Raw genomic sequence first — 23,197 nt, 5'->3', positions numbered from 1 at the left:
TCTAGGGCAGTGATGGCGAACCTTTTAGCGATCGAGTGCCCAAACTGCAAGCCAAAACCCACTTATCTACCGCAAAGTGCCAACATGGTAATTTAAACCAATATTACCTACATAAGGGCCAAATAATACTGGCACATGTTTACCACCACTATTACAACAACATAAATAGCATCATGCTTAATATTACCACCATACAGTAATTTATTTTATTGCTAATATTGAACATTATCGCCATTTAGTTATAAATATTTGTGCCATGTGTGAAGATTTGGCATAATGTAAGAGATACTAATTCTGCTGCTCATATACAATAGAGCCGTGGCGCTTCCCAGGCACTTTTATTCAGTTATTATTCACTTTTATTCTAAACTAAATCAAAGCTGTACATGTGACTGCACCATTAGACCTCAGAGTGTGTTCTGTGTAGCTGGTCTCCGGAGGGCTGCAGTGTGTAGCTGGTCTCCGGAGGGCTGCTGTGTGTAGCTGGTCTCCGGAGGGCTGCTGTGTGTAGCTGGTCTCCGGAGGGCTGCTGTGTGTAGCGGAGCAGAGAGTGCTCTCTGCTCTGCCACTCCGATGCACAGAGAAGCACTGGAGCTCCAGCACGTAGCAGCAGCTTCTGGTCTGGCCGGAGCTCCATTAGTAAAACACACACGGTGGAGGACGATGGCATGCGTGCCAGCAGAGAGGGCTCTGCGTGTCCTGTCTGGCACGCGTGCCATAGGTTCGCCACCACTGATCTAGGGCATGCCTTAACTGGAGGTACCTATAAAACATGTTATGTGGCAACTGATACTCCTCCCGTAGCTGCTCAAAGCTCTTCACTATTCCATCAGATACTACTTGCCCTACCCTATGAATCCCTTTATTTTCCCATACCCCTACTTCTTGTAATTTATTCACTTCGGTGAATTGTGGGTTCTTCCATAAAGGAGTGATCTTTATACAGCCCTCCAGTCCTAGCATCAACTTAGCTCTCCTCCATACCTCTATCAATAAAGCTACCATAGGGAGCATGTCCAGGGGTCGGGTCTAGGCACCTATTTCCAGGAGATAGAGAAGGGGTCTCCCACCATTACGGTAGGACACAAGGCGTTCCACTGTTATGAAACTACCCGGCTGTCCCCAGCCCTTCAGCTGTTGTAGCTGGGCAACCAAAAAATACAAATATGGATTGGGCACTGCTAGTCCTCCTTCATCTTTTGCCCTTTGTAACGTTTCCAGCCGGATGCGTGCCACCTTCTTACGCCAGATCAAAGACCTGAATATACTTTGTATGCGGTTAAAGTTTGACATTGGGATCCACACTGGTGAATTATGCAATAAATAAAGAAATTGTAGCATCAAAACCATTTTGGTTAAATTCTCTCTCCCCACTACAGACAATGTAGTGGGGACCTTTTCCAGAGCCCTGGCCATCATTGGTTGAATGTTTAAAGGTATATAATAACCTTGGGGTTAGGTGATACCCACACACCCAGGTACTTAAATGTGGATACTACCTGTAGCTGACCTGTGTTAAAGTTCCCAGGAAGAGGGTCTAGGGGTAGAAGTACAGATTTATTCCAATTTATTTGGATACCTGAGAACTTTCCGTATTCTGTCATAAGAGTCATATGGAATCCTGCACATTGTCAAAGAATAGTAGCATGTCATCGGCATATAGCGCGATGCGCTCATTTAGGGGCCCATACTTAAATCCTCCAAGAGCTGCTGATGCTCTAACCATGCACGTAAATGGCTAAAGCAAACAGGAATGGGGATAGGGGACAACCCTGCCGGGTTCCCCTCCCCAAGCTAAACAGGCTGGATAGATTTCCATTTACTCGGATTCTGGTGTTTGGTTCCGAGTACATAAGCTGCACCCATCGTAAGTAGTATGACCCAAATCCCATCCTCCGCATGACCATAAAAATTCCCACTCGAAACTGAACTGGAATTGTATTGTAAAGAGTAATGGTCAAAATACCTTCATCCAGGATCCAGGAACTCATTAAAAGCCACAGGAAGCCACTAGAGGCTGTTATTTTTGCTAAATATCTACTAAATATCTACTAAATATTAATGTCACTTTTCTGAAATAGCTGTTGCAAAAACCCATATTTTGATAACTAAAAATGATTAAGATTAATAGGAGTGTCCAAACTTTTTCATATAGATCATGACTAAGGCTGTATAGCCGAAACGCGTTGATCGTTTTGTCTTCACTGTGAATATACCCGATGTACTGATGCACCAATAAATATATATATATATATATATATATATATATATATATATATATATATATATATCTACACATATACTGTATAATCTTGTAACCTCCAAATATAGCACCCCAAATTCATTATAACACTTATATACACAGGCAAAAGTTCGTTTGACACTCTTAGTTAAAGGGGTTGCCAGCGTTTAAACAAAAATATATAACCAGTCTGGGGGTGGGGGGGGGGCAAATTAGAACTTATATTTACCTTCGCCGGCGCTCCTTTTGTCCTGTTGATCCATTGATCAATATTTGATGGGTACACCATAAACACTAGAACAGCAATGATTGATTATATGATTAGTACAAAAAAAGAATTGCATTTTCTGAAGTCTACAACAGTTTCCAATCAGTAGGAAGCGCACAGGCCTTTGCTTTGAATGACTACAGCACATCTACAGGACATCGCTCTAGTTTGATTTTGGTTCACTCTTCTAGTCTCTTCCGAAGTTGTGGGTTCCTTGACCTTAACTTTTGTCACCAAGGATTTTCCAAAGGTTTTCTATTAGGTTGAGGTCAGGACTGAGGGGCTGGCAATTTCATTGTTTCAATGTTTTCTGAATCAAGAGTTGCTTTACCCATTTTTCTATGTTACAATGGGTGTTGTACCAAATATTGCTGCATAATTAAGTGAAGAACACAAGGAAGGAACCACATGTCGTTGAATAAGGTTCTGATACACACTTGCATTCACTCTGCCATGTAGCTATACGAGAGGTCTGACTCCTGCTGCCGAAAACATTCTCCAAACTATGACACTTCCTCCACTGCCTTTCACTTCTTTACACACTTTGGGTTCAGTCTTCCTCCAGTTTCTCAACAAACATAATGTTACCCATTAGATTTAAACAAATTAAACTTTCTTTCATCACTGAAATGAACTGCGGGCCTACCCCCTCCTTGAACATGAGAGGTTAGGTCACTGGAAAGTGGGCTTTCAGTTCAGTTGCTCTTAAACATCTAGACATTGTAAGACAAGACTAATCCTTACTCTGTTCAGTTCTGAACTGGTGAACATTTCTAGCTGCACTGTTGAAACGATTAACCAAGGGGATTCTCTCAATTATCCAGTTCTCTCTTACATTTGTCTTTCAAGGGCCTCTCTTACACCAGCCTTCTTGGGGACTTGAATGAGGTTTTGATGTTTTAAAGCCGCAATATTCCAGAAATCACATTGCAAAAATCAATTATTCTTGTTATGAATGATAAGTTAACCCCTTTGGCCTTTATCTGGACACCTGCTGCTGGCGTGTTTCAATCACTTTGGAACACACTTTGCAAAGTGAGTGCAAACTGGAAAGTTAGGCTGCCAGGTAAATAGAATATGTCAGATAATTAAGGTGCCACATTAACACCAATTACTTGCAGGTGCCTGAAAGTGTTATTTGATTTTGATAAATGTTCTTTTTCAATTATCTAATTTACATTTTCATTATGTGCGTTAGAAGATATACAATTAATGAAATAAGCTTAAAATACTGCTCTTTTGACCATGTTAGGACATGTTGACATAGGACTACTCTGTGATCTTGACATTTATGCAATTGTGTGTTGTTCTAATTTTGATAGCTCTAATGCAACTGCCCCCTCTTTAATATATGCAGCGCCCCAAATGCATCTGCATTATAAATATCCTCCTGCAAAGTGTAAAGGCCTGTGAAGCAACCACATGGACTGGCTCTGGTAGAAACCTCCCACCCCTGAGAGCCCTTCTGGCTCATTAGCATAATTTAAAAGTTAATTTTAGAAGAAAGGAGACCATGGATAACAAATATAAGAAGAGTTCCACAATCATTGTGCATGGATCTTCACCTATTCATTCATCAATTTAGCTTCCAGCTCTGAAATCAACAACTGGGACAACTGAAAGGACAAACATGATTATACAGGTATATTGGGATCTGTGTAAGAGACTATGTAGGGAAGTGCCATTACCCTTTATGCTGTATGAGTGGTGGGAGACTCTCCTTACGACCCACACAATGAACCTGGCTTCCAGTGTTGCATTGGTGCGCCACATGAGCTGAGCTGAGACGGTACTGAAGGGCATTATGAAAAGATTTGTGGGGGCCCATGAGTCTTTAGTTATGTTCCTTCTGCAAACATAACTGCATAAATTTTAACATAAGGAAGTTATAGAGACAGCATATTAGAAGATGATACAGGCAGTCCCCGGGTTACGTACAGGATAGGCTCTGTAGGTTTGTTCTTAAGTTGAATTTGTATGTAAGTCGGAACTGTACTTTGTTATTGTAATCCTAGTCAAAATATTTTTTGTTTTTTGTGACAATTGGATTTAAAAAAATGTTGGATTGTCATAAGAACCAGGATTAACAAGAAAGCTTAATTACAGACACCATTGATAACTGTTATAGTTGTTTATTGTAGCCTGAAGCTAAAATACAGTAAATTACCAACATCCAGAGGTCCGTTTGTAACTAGGGATTGTTTTTAAGTCGGGTGTTCTTAAGTAGGGGACCGCCTATATTACGTTTCTTCATGAAAACATTACATCTTTTTTATTGCTATTTAAATCAGGGCCATCAGTAATAACTTCCATGACATAAAGCTTTAGTTCTGTCAGTGAAGATTCAGAACAGCAAGTCTTCATCAATGTCACCTATAAAATAAGAGTACAAAATCATGTTTGTTTTCTCTCCAAACACCAATATGGAACATTGGGGTACATTTACTAAGAACAGTGCAAACTGCACCCTGTGTAGTGTGCAGAGGGCGCCAGATTCAGGATTTCTGGGGCATGCTCTTCATGAATCTGGTGCCCTCTGCAATGCTTCAACTGAGCATACCACTTATTTTTTGGTGCACCATTAACATAGGGTGTGCGACACACTTCTGTTGGACTTTGCATGATAAATGTGGTGCATGGTCCGACTGAGCACCGACATGCCCATTTGTGCAGAAATTTGAAGAATAGTCTCATGAAGAATAGTGCGACACAATTGTGGTGCAGGCACTTCTTAACTCCTTAACGCTCTGCGCCGTAGCTCTACGGCGCAGAGGTATAAGGAGTGTATGAAGAGGGCTCACGGGCTGAGTCCTCTTCATACAAAGGTGGGGGTTTTTGCAAAATGCATAAAACCCCCACCGCTAATAACCGCGGTCGGTGCTAGCACCGATCGCGGCTATTAACCCCCCCGTTGCCGCCGGCAAAGTCGCCGGCGGCATTTAAAAGACGGCGGCGCGCGGGCGCCGCCATCTTTTTTTCGATCGCCACGCCCCCGAACGTCATCGGGGGGCGGCGATCGGTTGCCATGGTAGCCTCGTGTCTTCTTTTGACACGAGGCTATCTGGCAGCTGCAGATTCGTTACAATGAGCCAGTGGCTCATTGTAATGAATGTGCTGCAAAAATGCCATATATTGCAATACAGAAGTATTGCAGTATATGGTAGCAGCGATCTGACCATCTAGGGTTAATGTACCCTAGATGGTCTAAAAGATAGTGAAAAAAAAAAGAAAAAAAAAAGTTTAAAAAATAAAAAAAATTAATAAAATATTAAAAGTTCAAATCACCCCCCTTTCCCTAGAACGGATATAAAACATAATAAACAGTAAAAATCACAAACATATTAGGTATCGCCGCGTCCCAAAATGCCCGATCTATCAAAATATAAAAACGGTTACGGCCGGCGGTGACCTCCGAGACGGGAAATGGCGCCCAAATGTCCGAAATGCGACTTTTACACCTTTTTACATAACATAAAAAATGAAATAAAAAATGATCAAAATATCGCACAGACCTCAAAATGGTAGCAATGAAAACGTCGCCTCATTTCGCAAAAAATGACCCCTCACACATCTCTGTGCGCCAAAGTATGAAAAAGTTATTAGCGTCAGAAGATGGCAAAAAAATTTTTTTCTTTTTTGTACACATTCGTTTAATTTTTGAAAATGTATTAAAACACAATAAAACCTATATAAATTTGGTATCACCGCGATCGCACCGAACCAGAGAATAAAGTAGGCGTGTTATTTGGAGCGAAGAGTGAAAGTCGTAAAAACTGAGCCCACAAGAACGTGACGCACGTGACGTTTTTTTTCAATTTTTCCACATTTGGAATTTTTTTTCAGCTACGCAGTACACGGCATGTTAAAATAAATAACATCACGGGAAAGTAAAATTTGTTACGCACAAAATAAGCCCTCACACAGGTCTCTACACGGAAAAATGAAAAAGTTATGGATTTTTGAAGTTGGAGAGCGAGAAATCGGCCGAAAAACCCTGCGTCCTTAAGGGGTTAAATACCTGTGCAAGCAGTTTACTCCTAAAAGAATGTGCAAAGTCAGTCAGAAAACTGACACACGGCCCTTACTAAATGTGTCCAATTATCTAGTCGAATATAATACATTATAAGCATTATCTGTATATTTATGCAACAAACTGTATATTTATACAATGTGGCATTAGATTATTTTCCTATTATTCTTTATAACATAATAAGAAGACACTCAGATTATACAAGATGTTATGCAAAGATACCATAATGATCTTAAATTTCAAGTCAAATTTTAAAAAACCTTTCCTCGGATAAGCTATCAATAGATGATACATGGAGAATGTTTGTGACAGGAAAGTTCCTTCTTTTCAGTAATTTTTATTCCTTTAATGCAACTAAGATAAAAAACCAGCTTGCCAAAAGTCTGTTTAATGTGTATAATATGTAGGTAGATCTTTTTGTCTCCATGAATAAACACCGTGTAGCGTGATCCTGAAGTCATACTCCATTCCATTTTCCCTGCCAACCTATTTATTGTATGTCAATTAAAAGTAGGGAAGAGATGAAAGGAAGTATTGCTGCAGCCTCATTCCAGACAGCTGCACTAAATGCAATACTTTTCAATAGATCAGTGCCCACACCTGTTATTTTAATGGTACGTGTAACCGATCGATTAATGAGTACAGCATTTATTAGTCAGATCCATTTTTTTAAGGATCACTCAGACTAAAGTTTGGAGGTCATTTATCATATTTTCCATTCACTGATCTTTTTTTGCGCCTTTTGTGAGTCTATGTTTTGCACCTGATTTGTCTTCGTCTTTGTCAAATAAAGGTTTTTTGCCTTTTTAAGGCGCAAATTTAAAAAATGCTCAATTTTGTTGCACAAATCATACTGTTACTTTTCCTAAGCATGGTCAGGACTGGTGTGTTATTGTGCAATTATTTGCGCAAATCAATGTTAAATAAGGCACAAACATCTGGAAGCAGCAGAAATACAAAGACAAATCAGGCGCAAACCAGGATCACTGCTACATGGTGAACTCTGGCGAACTGGAAAAGGACACAAAAAATTGCGGAAATACCACAATGCACCCAAAAAGTCACTAAAACACAATCAAAAAGGTGCATCAGACCAAGATAAATGACCCCTTTTATTTTTTTCATGGCTGAGATTCAGCGTGTTTGCCTCTAGGTAACATAAGATGTTTTTTGTTGGGAAAACTCATCAGAGATGCTCATGTGTCATTTATATGCATTAAAAAATTAATTACAATGATAATTCATTTTTAATTCAATGATAATAGCATTTGTCTTACCGTCTTTTATTCCAAAGCAGCGACACCATTCCCGCAGAGAAATGCGCCGGTCATTGTTGGTGTTACACTCTTCTAAAAATGCATCGACACAATGTTCAATTGGGATGAGAGGTATTCGTATGGCAGAAAGCTCTGAGTGTGTTAGCAGCCTGTAATTTATTTCAACAACCATAAAAAAAGGTTTTCATAGATAATTGCAAGAGGACATCCTCAAGTATACTGTATTGATCAGTTCTTTGATCCCCTTACTGGGTAGGCACTAGAGCTTCAGTTGTTTGCTAGATGCAGAATGGCAGGAATTTTTCACGGAAGTAATCAAAGCTTTTTTTCTGACTTCACCAAACTTTTGTTAGTAACACAACTTACTCATTTTGTGGGTAGCCTAAAGCTAATGATGACCTTATCTGACTGATACTGTACTCAACTGACAGATGATAGGTAAGCAACTTGATATTGTCCTCAATGACTTTAACTTTTTACAGACAATCTCTGGATAGCCTAATTTTCTCAGATAATCAAGGGAAATATTCTATATGTATGGAAAGAGGAGTTAATCTTTATCCCCCTTTCCTTATCTTTGTGCTGAGTAGGGGTCTTCAGATACACTTCTAACTATAGGAGAAAGAAGGAGCAGAAAAGGGGCATAGAGAATCTGTAATTTACTTACAAAGTATCCAAAGCTTTGAAGAATTAAAAAAAAACAAATAAATCAGGTGATAATTGTAAAGTTTTTAATGGACTTCATTTAATCCTCTTTGCTCGCTGACTTTAGACATGAGCAAGCACAGGTGCCGACTTCCTAAGACTTCGCTGCAGTTTTCCATGGGCCGGGTCTCCGCGTGTCTCTGATCATAGGCACACCGTTACAGAACCTTAGTAAAACTGCCTTATACTACAATAAATATATGGAAGGAGCCATCAGACCCCCCAGGGTGAAAGTAACCTAGGAGGCTTGAAAAATTTGTAAAAAAAACATGTAAACTTAAAAAAAAAAAAAAAAAGTTCAAATCACTAAAGCTGATTGAAAAACAAATAGAATAAATTCTGATTGAATACTGTATGATGAATAGTATTGTGGGATGCACTGAATGAATTCTAAGTACATACTTATTAGTATAATTAGACACATTGGCCCACATTTATTAAAGTGTCTGCATCAGTTTTGTGTCGCAGCTGCACTGTGTCCGACAAGACAGGAAAAATGTGCACCTAAAGGGGTGTTACTGCTTATTCGGAGTTTGCGGCACATTTAGTACTGACGTGTGATGACTGACATGTGTGACAATTCTGTCTGCGCCACAATTCTGCAGCATGAACAGAGTACTCCAAAAAAATGGTGCAAACTTCCAGAGCAGTGCAGGGGGTGCCAGATTCTTGATTACTCTGGTGCACCCTGCAGACTCCGCAGGAAAACTGCACATAGTACAGACTGCACTAGTTTTGATAAATGTGGGCCTGTGAATAGCGTAATATCTGTTATGTGCCTTATAAATCCTTCAGTCACTCTCTAGTTTGCAAGACAGTCTTCTCTCTTTCAATGAGTTTCATTAATTTTACAGGTAATTTGAAAATAAAAATGTAGTCCTATTTACCTGTCCATTACATTCTGGTCGAGCTGGTGAAACTGCCAGTGAACTGGGTAGATGTACATGTGATAGTTTTTTTGAAAATCTTTCACCAAGAGCTCTATGTTGTGCTCACCTTCTTGCAGTCGTCTCTCATTCTCATAGATTTTCTTCACCTAAGAATAGAAAGTGGTAGTAGGGGGTAAAGAGATTCAAATAGGCTCCACATTTTCCCCTGAGATCGAGGAACGCCCCAATATCCCTGCAGCAGAGCTTCTGTTAATAAACATCTAAAGATTTCCCATTGAATTTACAGTGTGCCCTCCTGGTTTCCTTAGGACAGATACATTAACACAAGTCAACTAATATTTAGCAGCTCCTGAAGGCATTAAAATTTAAGATACTTTACTAGTTGGACTTGTCGGACGTTGTTCAAGCCCGTAGAGGAAAGGCCAGTATGAGTGTTCTCCACCCTTGTCACTTCTTACAGGGATATCATTAAGATCTTCCAAGTTCCGGGTAACTCGTTGATGCCTTTTTGTGGGCCTAAATCCTCATTATAGCCTGCCTTTAATTACTGTTCAATAGTTTTGTTTATATTTTTATGTCATCTTCCTGGAGCTTTATGTTTTATATTTTTTTTTTTCATTTTTATCTGACTACTCCAGCTGAAATGTGGGGGAGTCCTTTAAAACATCAGATACTCATACTATATAAAGAAGATGGAATTCCAAGTTGGCAACCCTTAAGTGATGTCCACCTGCCCTAACATGTCCCATGGACTACAGGCTGTCTTGAACAGTAAACCCTATTAAGATCTTTTTTTAATGTCATCATTGAGGCACCGAGGATGAGGTTTAGAAGTTTAGAAGACTTGCCTTTTGTTGGCCTAAATGTGTGGCAAAAAATTGTGCCAATTAAAGGCGTTGGATATAAAAGTTGTGGCCAAATTGAGCGAAGTAAAAAAAAATGGTCCAAAATCTGAGGTTTTTGTGGTACCATAAATTTGTCAGAATATGCACAGAGTAAAAAAGACAGGCACAAACGCATTAATAAATTCCTTCCAATAATTCTGGAATTGTCTTTTGCATTATAATTTTTTGCCCCTGACCATAGACCATACATAACATAGTTACTCTAATCTCCTTTTCTTGCAAGATTATGGCAATACTTGATGCAGTGATGCCAAATATGTTTCTGTTTGTTACTCTAATTTAATTAATTAATTTTTTTTATCACATTTTAAGTACCAATTACTGATGTAACTCAATCAGAATTTTGTACATGTACAGGAATCATGAAACAGATGCAATACATTTTCTGTACTGCATTCTGCATTAAGTGGTTAAAAGAAATTGCCCCTTAATGTACCCCTTTTCAGAATTTGGCCTACTGTGTTTTTATCTGACTTCTCCTGATGGAAAAGTGGTGGGGTTCTTCAGAACATCAGACACGCATGCTGTATATAGAAGATAGAAAAAGAAATTCCAAGTTGGAGGCCCTAAAGTGACGTCCACATGCTCTAACATGTCCTATGGTCCACCAGCTGTCGTCAACATGCATTTTCAAATACACTGCTGTACACATCTCTGTAAAATTACCCTGAAATCTACAATATAATAATAATGAGCTAACACAAAGAAAGGAAAATAGCTTGTCTCACCTTGCTTTTTTGCTTCTCTGATAGAAATGTAGTATTTTCCTGATCCCTTTCATAGAGCTGCATGAGAACATTTTTTAACCAGTCTCTCATTCTGAATGGAAAATGTGCAAGTTCATATTCCGTGCAAGGAGGGATAACTGCAATAAATACAGAATGACCTGAACTCACCTGATAGACTAAACTTAAAAATCTAGAATTTTCAAAAGTATGTATAATATAGTATAATAAAATTCAGTATGTATAATACTACATGGAAAATGTATATTGAAATATCTAATCCTTGTTAAAGCTTCTCTTTGATATAGTTAAAGGGAATCTGTCATCAGGAGACCCATTTTTAGCACTCCCCCGGTCCCCACAGAGCATAGTACATACACTGCCAAAGTGTTTTTGTATTAAAAATTGGTTTTACAGAAAAAAAAGATATGTTATATAGTACCTTTCATTAGCATGTGCTGTGTGACTAGGCAGTTGCCAAATGGGAGGGGCTGGAAAGGAGCAGTCCCCCTACCCCCTTGGGGAACAGCTACTCCATGTGACCTTTTGAAATACATGAAAACACCCATCAGTTGGCTTAGCAACACCCCCTGCTCCTCTACAGCCAACCCCGAGTGTGGGGAGTTATTCATATATTTGAAAAGGTCACATGTTTCCCAAGGGTGGGGGGGAACTGCTCCTTTCCAGCCCCTCCCAATAGGCAACTGCCTAGTCACACAGCAGATGCTAATGAAAGGTACAATATAACATATCTTTTTTTTCTGTAAAACCTATTTTTTTATACAAAAACACTTTGGCAGTGTATGTACTATGCTCCGTGGGGACCGGGGGAGTGCTAAAAATGGGTCTCCTGGTGACAGGTTCCCTTTAAAGCAATTCCTAAGGAGCATTGTGTATACCCAACAATATATCTCAATTTAATCCAGATTTGTACTACTTTAATTTTCTGGAGCACTGTCCTACTTTCTCATGAACTAACCATTTAAAGGGGTATTCTGGGAATAAAAACATCTGATAAAAAACCCATAATGCTATAAATAGATGAATTATGATTCACAAAAATTTATGGGCTTACGAAAGTACCGTAGGCAGAGTTATCTTCACAATTGCCACTATCTAAAACTACAAGTCTCATGATTCCTCAGTTCTCAGTAACAGCTCCTACCTCTAATGCTCTTCTCCTAGTGATGACCTAACAGAATGTATTTCTCTGTTACCATAGTAATGATGTTTATGTAACTGCACACTGCCCCTCTGAGATGACTTCCCATTACAACACTGGCCATACTCAATGCACTACAGCCAACCGCCTAAAGCCAAACATAGTGATAATCACATGACCTGCCCAGGCAGGTGCAGGACATGTGATGCGGACATGTGACCAGCGGCCATCTTCTGTCCTGTGTCTTCTCCAAGGGACAAAGTCACAGGACTGATTAAAAGGCCAGTAGCATTTTAATTCTTCATTATAGTGTATGTCCACAACATTTTTCTGCTAGGGGGAGCAAAATTTTAAATAACAATTAATTACATATTAGCTAATATTTGACTGACCTATTTTACTATTAATTATGCATATTCCTGGAATACCCCTTTAATTATTGTGGAGATATTGGTAAAAGAGCCTATGCATTGTGAAGTGAACAAGAAATAAAATCAACCATACTCTACTCTAATTTACTCTACTACGTTTCTGTAAGATGTATGCAATATGTATCTATGCACACTGTATTGATCAAAAGAACATTGTCAGGTGTCTTACATTTGCATGGCCCTTGATAGTCCAGATGAAGATGATTTCCTTCCTTTGTGCCTTCAAGGAGGCATTTTTTGGCAAAAAGTTGACAGGCACTTGTGTAAGTTTTGTTGTCTGTCCCACAGACCTAAAGATATGACCATTAAAAATATGCATTATAATATTCATAAAAATGTTTTATAGTGCCACTGCAGCCATGCGAGAGGCCATCATAGTTTTGGTTGTCTTTGCTTCTCTATGCATTATATCCATTTCCTCAGGCTAGAATGGGTAACATTTACATTGCATTATTGTCAAGGTCTCTAGTCAGGAATTTGGTCTCTAACTAGGAATTCCTTTACCTAGGCCTGTTGCCTTTGGAGGTCCGAATATCTCTCTGCAATGAGCAGAACACTTCTCCTCTCCTTATTCCCTCTGCCTGTGTAATCTAACAGCAGCATCAGGATGTGCAAGGGGAGGGGAAAATTGTCTTTTCCCCTCCCCTTGCACATCCTGATGCTGCTGTTAGATCTCTAAGAGGCTCTAGAAACACCCACCAGAGTCCCTCAGAATCTTTAGCATAAATTGTAAAGTTTATTTTAGAAGATTACCACATTCATAATGCCTGTATCTATGAATAAGTGTCCCTGGTTTATCATGTTTGATTTTGATGGTAGATTTTCTTGGTTTAGTGTCCAGTATGGTGCAGCAAACAACTGACCTACCATGCGTTGTTTCCAGCTGTGGGTCATTGGCATTCAAGGTCCTCTCCTATCCTGATGACAGCAGAAAAGACCTTCTGACTACCCAGATGCAAGTAGTCAGTTCAAACACAGGTATGTGGGAATAGTTTGGAATAAATGGAGCTGTGTGATTGTCGTACAAACGGACCTCTGGATTTTGGTAATTTGCTGTACTTTATTCCCAGGCTCCAATAAACAACTATAACAGTTATCAATGGTGTCTGTAATTAAGATTCATTGTTAATCCTGGTTCTTATGACAATACAACATTTTTAAAATCCAATTGTCACAGAGACCAAAAAAATCTTGTATGTAACCCGGGGACTGCCTGTACCGTATATACTTGAATAAAAGCTGTGTTTTATAGCACAATTTTTGGCCTGAATCCAATCGGCTTAACCCCTTAACGCTCTGCGCCGTAGCTCTACGGCGCAGAGGTATAAGGGATGTATGAAGAGTCCTCTTCATACAAAGGTGGGGGTTTTTGCATATTGCAGAAAACCCCCATCGCTATTAACCCCTCCGTTGCCGCTGGCAAAGTCGCCGCCGCCATTTAAAAGACGGCGGTGCGCGATCGGTTGCCATGGTAACCTTGGGTCTTCGTTTGACCCGAGGATACATGGCTTCTGCATATGCATTACAATGAGCCTGTGGCTCATTGTAATGTATAGTGTGCAAAAATGCCATATATTGCAATACTGTATTATTGCAGTATATGGTAGGAGCGATCTGACTATCTAGGGTTAATGTACCCTAGATGGTCTAAAAAATAGTAAAAAAAAAAGAAAAATAAAAAAATAAAAAAAATTTATAAAATATTAAAAGTTCAAATCACCCCCCTTTCCCTAGAACGGATATAAAACATAATAAACAGTAAAAATCACAGACACAATAGGTATCGCCGCGTCCCAAAATGCCCGATCTATCAAAATATAAAAACGGTTACGGGCGGCGGTGATCTCCGAGGCGGGAAATGGCGCCCAAATGTCCGAAATGCGACTTTTACACCTTTTTACATAACATAAAAAATGAAATAAAAAATGATCAAAATGTTGCACAGACCTCAAAATGGTAGCAATGAAAATGTTGCCTCATTTCGCAAAAAATGACCCCTCACAAATCTTCGTGCGCCAAAGTATGAAAAAGTTATTAGCGTCAGAAGATGGCAAAATTTTTTTTGTCTTTTTTGTACACATTCGTTTAATTTTTGAAAATGTATTAAAAGACAATAAAACCTATATAAATTTGGTATCACTGCGATCGCACCGAACCAAAGAATAAAGTAGGCATGTTATTTGGAGCGAAGAGTGAAAGTCGTAAAAACTGAGCCCACAAGAACGTGACGCACGTGCGGTTTTTTTTCAATTTTTCCACATTTGGAATTTTTTTTCAGCTTCGCAGTACACGGCATGTTAAAATAAATAACATTACAGGAAAGTAAAATTTATTACGCACAAAATAAGCCCTCACACAGGTCTGTACACGTAAAAATTAAAAAGTTATGGATTCTTGAAGTTGGAGAGCGAGAAATGAGCCGAAAAACCCTGCGTCCTTAAGGGGTTAAACATGAGTATATGAAAAAAAAAAAAAGTCATATACTAACCCTTATGGTGCTCCCCAAACATACTCTTCTCCCTGGCAACTCCTATTCTCCCGACAACTTCATTAGGGAGAGGAGGCTACATGGGACATTTCATTTGTTGGTGGAGGCTGCTGGGCATTTCATTAGTTGGGGGAGGCTGCTGGGCATTTTATTAGGAGGAGGCTCTGACCAATGCATTTATACATTTATACTCCAGTCAATAAGTTTTTCCAGTTTTTGGGAGTAAAATTAGGTGCCTCAGCTTATACTTGAATATTTACCTTCATATTTTCACTTTCTGCTTAGTTACATATTGGAGGGAATTTATAAAGGCACAATTCTGATGGTTTTGTGCCAAAAACTAAAATGCCTTGTGCCACATTTATCAAGGCTTTTAGACCTTTTTTTGGCACTTTCCTGACTTGTTCGATGAAGGGGTCATGACCTATGTGAAATGGAGTGAGAAATGGTCTGTGCATTTAAAATTCTCGCAGTTTAGACCAATTAAAAATAGGTCTAAAGTAGGAACCAACAGTTTTATACTGCACCAGAATTCATTATCACAGTGATAAATATGGCACAGCAAAAGACTAGTGTTTTCCAGCTAGAAATTGGCGGAACCTGAGACACTTTGTTAAATGCCACCCATTGCCTTCATTTTATGTTCCTCAGCAGAGATGAACTATACTTTACTTACCAGGTCGTTTTTGTTACTAGGTAAACAGAAGTTTGGATCTTGACAAGCACAGAAAGGGTATCCTTGTCCATCTGTTTTACATGTTTTTCCTCTTTTACAGTGAAAATTAATACAAGAGTCTGAAAAAACAAATATTGGCACATGTGTCATTCTGCTTGCAAAACATGTTGCAATTTGCACTAAAACTGAATACTGAAAACGGACAATATATATCAAGAGTTTTAGTTGTAAGACTCTTTTTACAACACAAATAGAGCATGACATCATAAAATGGATCCGACTTTGGGAGGGGATGTGGCCTACAACAAAAAGTATGCAAATGAACCACAATTTTGCAGCATTTTTCCATTCCATAATTATTTATCATTCAGAATTAGACATTTTAATAAATCTGGTGTAGTTTAAGGATGTCTAATTATAGAACATGCATTTTCCTTGGGATAGTTCTATAGGCCAGATATATCACAGTTGATGCGCTCTAGTTTAGTTTTTGCGCCATAATTAGGAACATTGTTGCCCCTGAGTTATCAAAAGCTACAGCCATCTGTGATGAGTTGAGTTCATGCCTCACTTGATCTTGCAACTGCACTTTATTTTAGGCTCAATATAAGAGCAATCTTAGATTCGTAGACTTACATGTGGTCCTCCTAAAAGCTTCACTGTGCTTCTCTCACCCACCCAAACATGAAAATGACACTTACACCAGGGCCCAGGTATATGACAAGCTGCACCCAGTGATCCTTCTCAGAAGTGGCTTCTGTCATCTACTGTAGGGGATCTTCGGTTGCTGATCTTCTGCTGCTCTCCTGTAATTTTGGGCACTATTTCTCCTCAGACACTAGTGTGGTCATCCTGCTACACTTTTCTGTACTGTCTCCAAGCTCCCACAGACTTCTTTTCTATCCTGTTCTGAGCTTATGCAGTGATGGGATGCAAACAATGGTAGTTGGCTCCCCTCAGTGAGCCGATAGCTCACCTAACCCTGCCCCTAACCAGCTCATCACGCCCCCTTCAACGCTATAAAATGGGGTTTATGACGAGTGTTATGGGGTGACTTACTGGGTTGAGGCTCCCTTTTATATATTTAAGCCAGAAGAGCAAGCTCTTCTAAGTGAGAGGAGCCTAATGATCCAGCTCACTAAGAGTCGTACTTCCCATCACTTAGCTGCTGCTTTTGCAGATTATTTGTAAATAGAAGCTATATGAATTATAAACAGAGGCTGCATGTAGTGTAAACACTGGCTGAGCTCTGCTGCTGTACTATACCAGGGGATACACAAGAGCTCAATGCTTGCTTTTCAGTCTACGCCGCCTTTGGGCTGGAGTGTTTTTGCGCCAAAATGAAAAAAATTATGAATCATTAGTAGGTGCAGAAAAACATCTGTACTGATAAAATAAAATAAGAAAACATGGTAATTTTTGATGCACGTCTAGTTTTGTTTAGGCTCAAAACTGGCAATATAAAAAGTCATAAAAACAACAAAAAAACCCCAAGAGATACATCTGGCCCTTTAACTATCTTTGGAGCTCTGCTTTGCTTGGATATGATTAAAGTGGCTTTGGCACATTAATAAATCTGTCTACAGTGTTCTTCATTACATATTAGCAACTCACCTGTAGAGAGGTTCGTATTATTTATCTCTAAACTTTCTTTCTCTTTCTCGCCGGAAGCATCAACATCCTGGATGAGAAGAATGCATGAGAAAGGATTTTTGAATATCAAAAATGTTTTCGGTATAAGAGACTACACTGGTATTTTTGTATTACTCACGTGGCCGTGGTAGCTTACATGATTATCATTGCTGTTCCCAAGATGCTTGGCAAGAAAAGCAGTAGCATTTTTCACATTTTGATTACTTTGATCAGTAGAAGACATTTCAGTAGATTGACCAACATCTGCCACATCACCTCTGTTATTATATACAATACTATTTTGCTGGTTCCACGGCCCCTCTGTCACAGACTCTGCCTGTTTTATTTCAAGGTCACCAAAACTAAATCTCGTTCTATCACCGTAGACCTCTTTCATTAAAATTTCCTCTTTAGTAATTCTGTCATTTCTAGAAGTATTTTCATCATTTTCATCGACATACTCTTCCTTAATGTTAGCTGCATTTTCCTTAATGTCAATTAGATCTTCAGGAGAGGGTTCTTCTACATGGTCATGAGTTTCATTATTCCTGCTTTGCCCAATGTCACTCAGATTGTGAGAGATATCTAAAATATACTGCAAATCTTCATCATTGTAAATGTTGTTTAGAATATTTGCATATCCTGTGTTGCCTTCTAGACTGTCTGAATGATGTGCTTTTTCTGTTGTGATGTGCACCTTATCTTGTCTACTGTCTCCATATTCTTCATCTAAATTTTTGGAAATATTGGTCAGAGAAGGTGGTCCATTGTCATCAACGTGGACATTAAACATATTCAAGAAGTATTCTAATGAAAATGGGCCTGGTTTTGTTTTGGAAACTTTTGGTTGTTCACCAAAACCCATATTATTTATACTATGTATGTTGCTTTCCATGTTGGGTCCGTCATCGGTGACAACATATCGATCAGTACCATCCGTTAATATGTGTTTCTGCTCCATTGTACTTTCATTCAACTAAATTAAAGAAAATCCCAAAGGTTAAAGATTTTAGAAGTTACCTGACAAAAAAGTTAACCCCCCCCCCACAGCTTTAAGCATTATTTATATTTTCTCCTTTTTTATTTGTTCAACTTAGGTTAAGGAAACATTTATTAAGAACTACACTATGTTCAGTTTGCCGTTGTAGTGTGCACCACTTTTTTTGTGTGCACCTTTTGAATATGGGGTGCACAACTGCTAGCACAGATATTTAAGAAGTTCACATTTTTGTTGCATGTGACCGTTTTTGTGTTGATAAATCTGGTACACAGTCAGACTGAGCACCAGAAAGCCCCCTGCAGGGAAGAATTTTGTGTTGCATGAAGAATAGTCCAGCCGCGACACAAAACGGTCACATGCAACACAAATGTGAACTTCTGAAATATCTGTGCAAGCAGTTTGCACCTAAGAGAACGTGCAAAGTCCAACAGAAAACTGGCGCACGGCCATTAGTAAAACTGCTCCACTAAATACTGAAGTAGTGTTTTTATATTTTGTGGGACAATTTTCATTAATTCAAATAAAAAACTCTGTGAAAATACACCTTCATGTAATTTTGCATCAAAGCTTTAAAATGTTTTTTAGAAGATTTCAAGGGGTGAAAGCAGAAGCAGCTATCTAAGTGTGCCCTACCCTCTGAACCACTGACAATAAGGGTCAGCTGACTGCTTGCAGGAGACATGAACAACCGCAGCAAGAAAGAGAGTCATAGCAGACAGAGAGCTTATTCAGACGAAGATTTTGAGGGCCGAACATAATATTAATTTATGATGATAGGGATTCCTTCTTCCCCGTAAAACAACAGTGCTGAACTATAATCATAATAACAATTTAGCACATCTATTTCTGAGGGAAGCAGGGACTCCTTGCATCAGGTATCACTATTATGCTTGGAGTCAAGTCCCTGGCATCATATATGATGCAAGGAATCACGTTCCCAGCAGTGTGGTCAGCTTATGACACAGGACTCTGCATGGTCTGTGATAATCATGGCTGTTGAAGATACATCTACTATAAATGCCCCCAATTTATTCCTGATGAACATGGTTGGGGGTCAACTTCACTCAGGTCACTTAATATGGCCATCAAAGTAACTACTATGTACCTTTAGTCCAGGATTTAAACCATTATCCACTGTTATTGATACGCTCTACCGGGAAAAACAAAAAAGTTAACTTGACATTTTTAATAATTCTTCATCACACATATTTCACTTAAATATAATTTGTTATGGAGGTTCATGTAGAAAGGATAACGAAAAAGGGCTTCCTCTAATGCATACGCAATACTCAGAAAGCAGTTTTATGCCACCACTGGTGGTTGTCCATTACCTTCATTATTCGCATTAAATCTCCCAAAAAACGGTCAGTTAGGATTCTGAAAAGCTCTCTAGATTAGGAGTGACTTTTGCAGGCAGAGCTTCACTACTGCAATCCTTCTTAACATCAGCTATTAAGATACAAGAAGTGTACCACACAGTCTATCAATACTGACTTGTTTCAGCTATTAATGCTATGAAATACTTAAACACCTTCAATATTGAAATTTTTTTAAATTTTCATTTAGCTTTTACATTAAACAAAATACAAAATATAAATCTATGCATACAGAAGTTTTAGAAACAGTTTGTCACATGCATACATCATATTTCTTATTACAAATTATTGTAAAATACTAATTAGGCCACGGCTACACAAAGAGTTTTGGTAATGCTACTAATTATTCTGTCCTTAAAACCAGGGACGCTTCTAGACAAGGTGGGGCCCTGGTCAAAACTAAAAGTGGAACTCCAAAATAAAACTATTTTATGAACAGTCCGTAAGAGGCTCCTTTAGTCCTGCAGAATTATAACATGTTGTAGTTTACAAACAGTTGTATGGTAAGTATCTGTAATATGGAGTAGTAGGAGAATTTTATAGGCGATAAACAGATGATAGGTAGATTGATATTAGAAGATAAATCTGAAAGATAATATAGATTTATAGATTAATGCAGAAATGTAGGGGGTATTAAAGGAGCAATACATCCTCTGCCCACAAAAGTTCACATGCAGGGGGCCCCATTAGGACAGGGGGCCCTGGGCAAGTGCCCAGTTTGCCGCCCACTAACACCAGCCCTGCACAAAACTACATACAACTCAACAAATTGCTTTGAAATGTAGCTGTACCCTGAGAGTTGGGTATGCAAGTGTTATAGGGAGAGTATAATATGAAGACATTCATTTTATCTTAATGCAGGGTTAATAATACAAATAAAAATGTAATACATACTTACAGGTGACATAAAAAATATCCCAAAAAGACAAGCCACTAGGAAAGAATACATTGTTTCCACACCTGTTAAAAAATTTAAATCTATTATAATAATAAGTCCGAAAAACGTTAATGAAAACCTCGTTGTGCTTTCATAAACCCATATTACTACGCTCTAGTGGTTGCCATTGCCAAATTTCTTATCTGAAATTTTTATATCATTACCTTCCTTCTTTCATTTTCCTTCCGGTAGCATAAATGAAGATTAAAGACGGCAAGCCTTCAGCTAGATAGTAGCTTAGTAGTAGGGGCATGTAGTTGTTGATCTAAGTTGAGAGGCTCCAAATACCATGTACAGAAGAAAAATCAACAGCACTTCTCAAATGTAGATGCAAATGGTGGATTTTTTCATTGCTGTGACATTTCAAAACTTTTTTAAAAAGAACCTGTCACCAGGTTTTACTCCACTAAACTACTAGCACCCTCTAGTACAGTGGTGGCGAACCTATGGCACGGGTTCCAGAGGTGGCACTCAGAGCCCTTTCTGTGGGCACTCAGGCCATCGCCCAGTTGTTGACAGAAGAGCATTATCTTTGGAAGTCATCCTGCTGGACCCACTATTCTTCCTGCACAGAGAGACCCTGCAGAGAAACTACAATGATAGTCTGAATTTGTTCTCCTTCCTTCAACTGTATTGGTGGCCTAAGGGGGCCAATACGATTGAATGATGTAGAAGAATTGGTAGCAATAAGTTGCAGCTTAAAATGCCATGTTGGCACTTAACGGTAATTAAGTGGATTTTCGTTTGCAGTTTGGGCACTCTGTCTCTAAAAGGTTCGCCATCACTATGAAATGTCCTTTCTAGAATAGCCTCTTTTGCAACCTGTTTATCTTAAAAAAAAATCTCCCCTAAAGTCAGACAAATTGACTCTACAATTCCATTTTCACATGAGTTGAGTAAAGTTTAGTGGTTACAGGGGTAGTGTCAATTCAGAAGTCCCTATCTTTGGTTCTATAACACCTAGAGATAACCTTTTTGTGTCATACTAAAGATAAGGAACTCATCTTTCAGATTATGATTGTTTGATCTACAGAATCAGAGATACAAGCTAAAGCAAGCAGTTAAAAACATAATTGGAAATGCAAGCTGCAGATAAAGATTCAGTCCTCTGTCTGTATCTCCAGTTCTTTAGCTCACAGAATGATGAGTCTGTTGTGACCTGAAAGATGAGATCCTTAGCTTTAATATGACATGAAAAACATTTTTCCAGGTATCAAAGACAGAGGCTTCTGAAAGGACACTACTCCTGCAATTACTAAACTTGACTCATCTCATGTGAAAATAAGGAGAATTCTCAGGTTTGCCTGACTTTGGGGGAGATTTTGTATAGGTAAACGGGGGGAGATTTCACATAAAAAAGGACAGTAGTCCCCTTTAAGTTGAAACATCCATATTCAAGCATCTACCATGTGCATCTGCTTCTAAGGAGTGATGTCCCATTTTCCTTCGGTGTCATTTTGAGATATGGGCACATTTACTAAGGTCCTTGCGCACATAGTGCAGTTTGCATTGTTTTTAGTAAATGTGACCCAGGGTTTTTTGTTTTTCAAATTTCTGAACATGGATTGTAATGTTAATTGGATACAGAAGTTACATTTACACAATCCTAAATAAAGTTCCTTACTAATAGCATCCTTATACTATTGATGATGAGATACAGTATGGAAAATCTTACCTTACTTTCAAAGATCTGATTCTATCACCAGGATGCTGCAGATAGAAGCCCAGCTAACCATATACCAGTATCATAAAGTTACAGTGGTGCAAGAAAAGCCATCTAAATCCCACTCTTTTTATTATTGTCTCTTCTGCTGGAAAGTAATTGAAGCTCAGTGAAGTTGAAATTATGCTGGTCTGTCAAACATAACTGTTTACAGAGCAATAACATATTCCCAGACAGATGCTCTTCATTCATGCACTATTGCTAGGGGTCATATTCATGGGAAGGGAAAATTCTGAAAAATGTAATAACCAATAAGTAATAATCAAAAAGTGAAAATCAGTGCATAAGCAGGTAAAATGGTTGTCTTCAAAAAATAAATAATAACAGTAAAAAAATTATATATTATTCAAAATGTTGCTGTATGAATAAGTGATGTTCACTATACTAGAAAAACGTAACAATACTTTCCCTTTCTGTCTGTCAGCACATTGTCACTACAGCATAGTTGCCACACCTTGTCAGTTATCCTCCATAACAGCATAGCTGTTCTCTACTCTGTCTGTAGAATTACACATTATTGCAATTAAAGACCATGTTGTTTGTTCTACTTCTTTGTACTTTGATAATGGACAGGCTTGTGTTGTTGTTTGTTTGTAGTAGCAGGCCTGTGAAAAATGCATTTATATTTCAGGATGCTGAAGGAGCAGGGGGTAAGGTAAGAACAGCGTAACAGCCTGTGAAGCCTGCGCACAGAGATGCTCTTGTAAAGCCCTTGTGGCTCATTAGAATA

General features: G+C 38.7%; 1 protein-coding gene across 6 annotated transcripts; it reads right to left on the bottom strand.

The window, feature by feature from the left end:
• Nucleotides 1-4,619: 4,619 nt before the first annotated feature.
• Nucleotides 4,620-22,526, bottom strand: SPARCL1 (SPARC like 1). 6 transcript variants are annotated; one of them, XM_072117002.1, is made up of 12 exons: nucleotides 22,420-22,492; nucleotides 20,706-20,767; nucleotides 19,763-19,880; nucleotides 19,537-19,581; nucleotides 17,571-18,407; nucleotides 17,414-17,480; nucleotides 15,800-15,918; nucleotides 12,805-12,925; nucleotides 11,046-11,182; nucleotides 9,410-9,558; nucleotides 7,818-7,966; nucleotides 4,623-4,883 (listed from the first exon to the last, which is right to left on the bottom strand). In XM_072117002.1, exons 3-12 carry the CDS (start codon nucleotides 19,775-19,777, stop codon nucleotides 4,855-4,857), a joined length of 1,668 nt encoding a protein of 555 aa, XP_071973103.1. In that variant the 5' UTR covers nucleotides 19,778-19,880; nucleotides 20,706-20,767; nucleotides 22,420-22,492; the 3' UTR covers nucleotides 4,623-4,854. The 6 variants fall into 6 exon arrangements, 5 of the variants coding, with proteins under 5 accessions (XP_071973124.1, XP_071973103.1, XP_071973085.1 ...); XR_011848930.1 differs by lacking the exon at nucleotides 19,763-19,880 and having other exon boundaries at nucleotides 4,620-4,883; nucleotides 7,818-7,889; nucleotides 22,420-22,526; XM_072117023.1 differs by lacking the exon at nucleotides 19,763-19,880 and having other exon boundaries at nucleotides 4,621-4,883; nucleotides 7,818-7,889; nucleotides 9,519-9,558; nucleotides 22,420-22,526.
• Nucleotides 22,527-23,197: the final 671 nt, after the last annotated feature.

This window comes from Engystomops pustulosus, chromosome 1, assembly GCF_040894005.1.
Source record: "Engystomops pustulosus chromosome 1, aEngPut4.maternal, whole genome shotgun sequence".
Taxonomy (NCBI): Eukaryota; Metazoa; Chordata; class Amphibia; order Anura; family Leptodactylidae; genus Engystomops; species Engystomops pustulosus.
This window is presented reverse-complemented; position numbering and strand designations above follow the sequence as displayed.

Excerpts from the sequence above, each read along its gene's own strand:
- SPARCL1 (XM_072116984.1), bottom strand. The coding sequence starts at position 20,756 with ATGTATTCTTTCCTAGTGGCTTGTCTTTTTGGGATATTTTTTATGTCA. Across the intron at positions 17,481-17,570 it reads ATGTAAGCTACCACGGCCAC|GATGTTGATGCTTCCGGCGA; the intron begins GTGAGTAATACA and ends CTTCTCATCCAG. Across the intron at positions 7,967-9,409 it reads GACCAGAATGTAATGGACAG|GCTGCTAACACACTCAGAGC; the intron begins GTAAATAGGACT and ends AATAAATTACAG.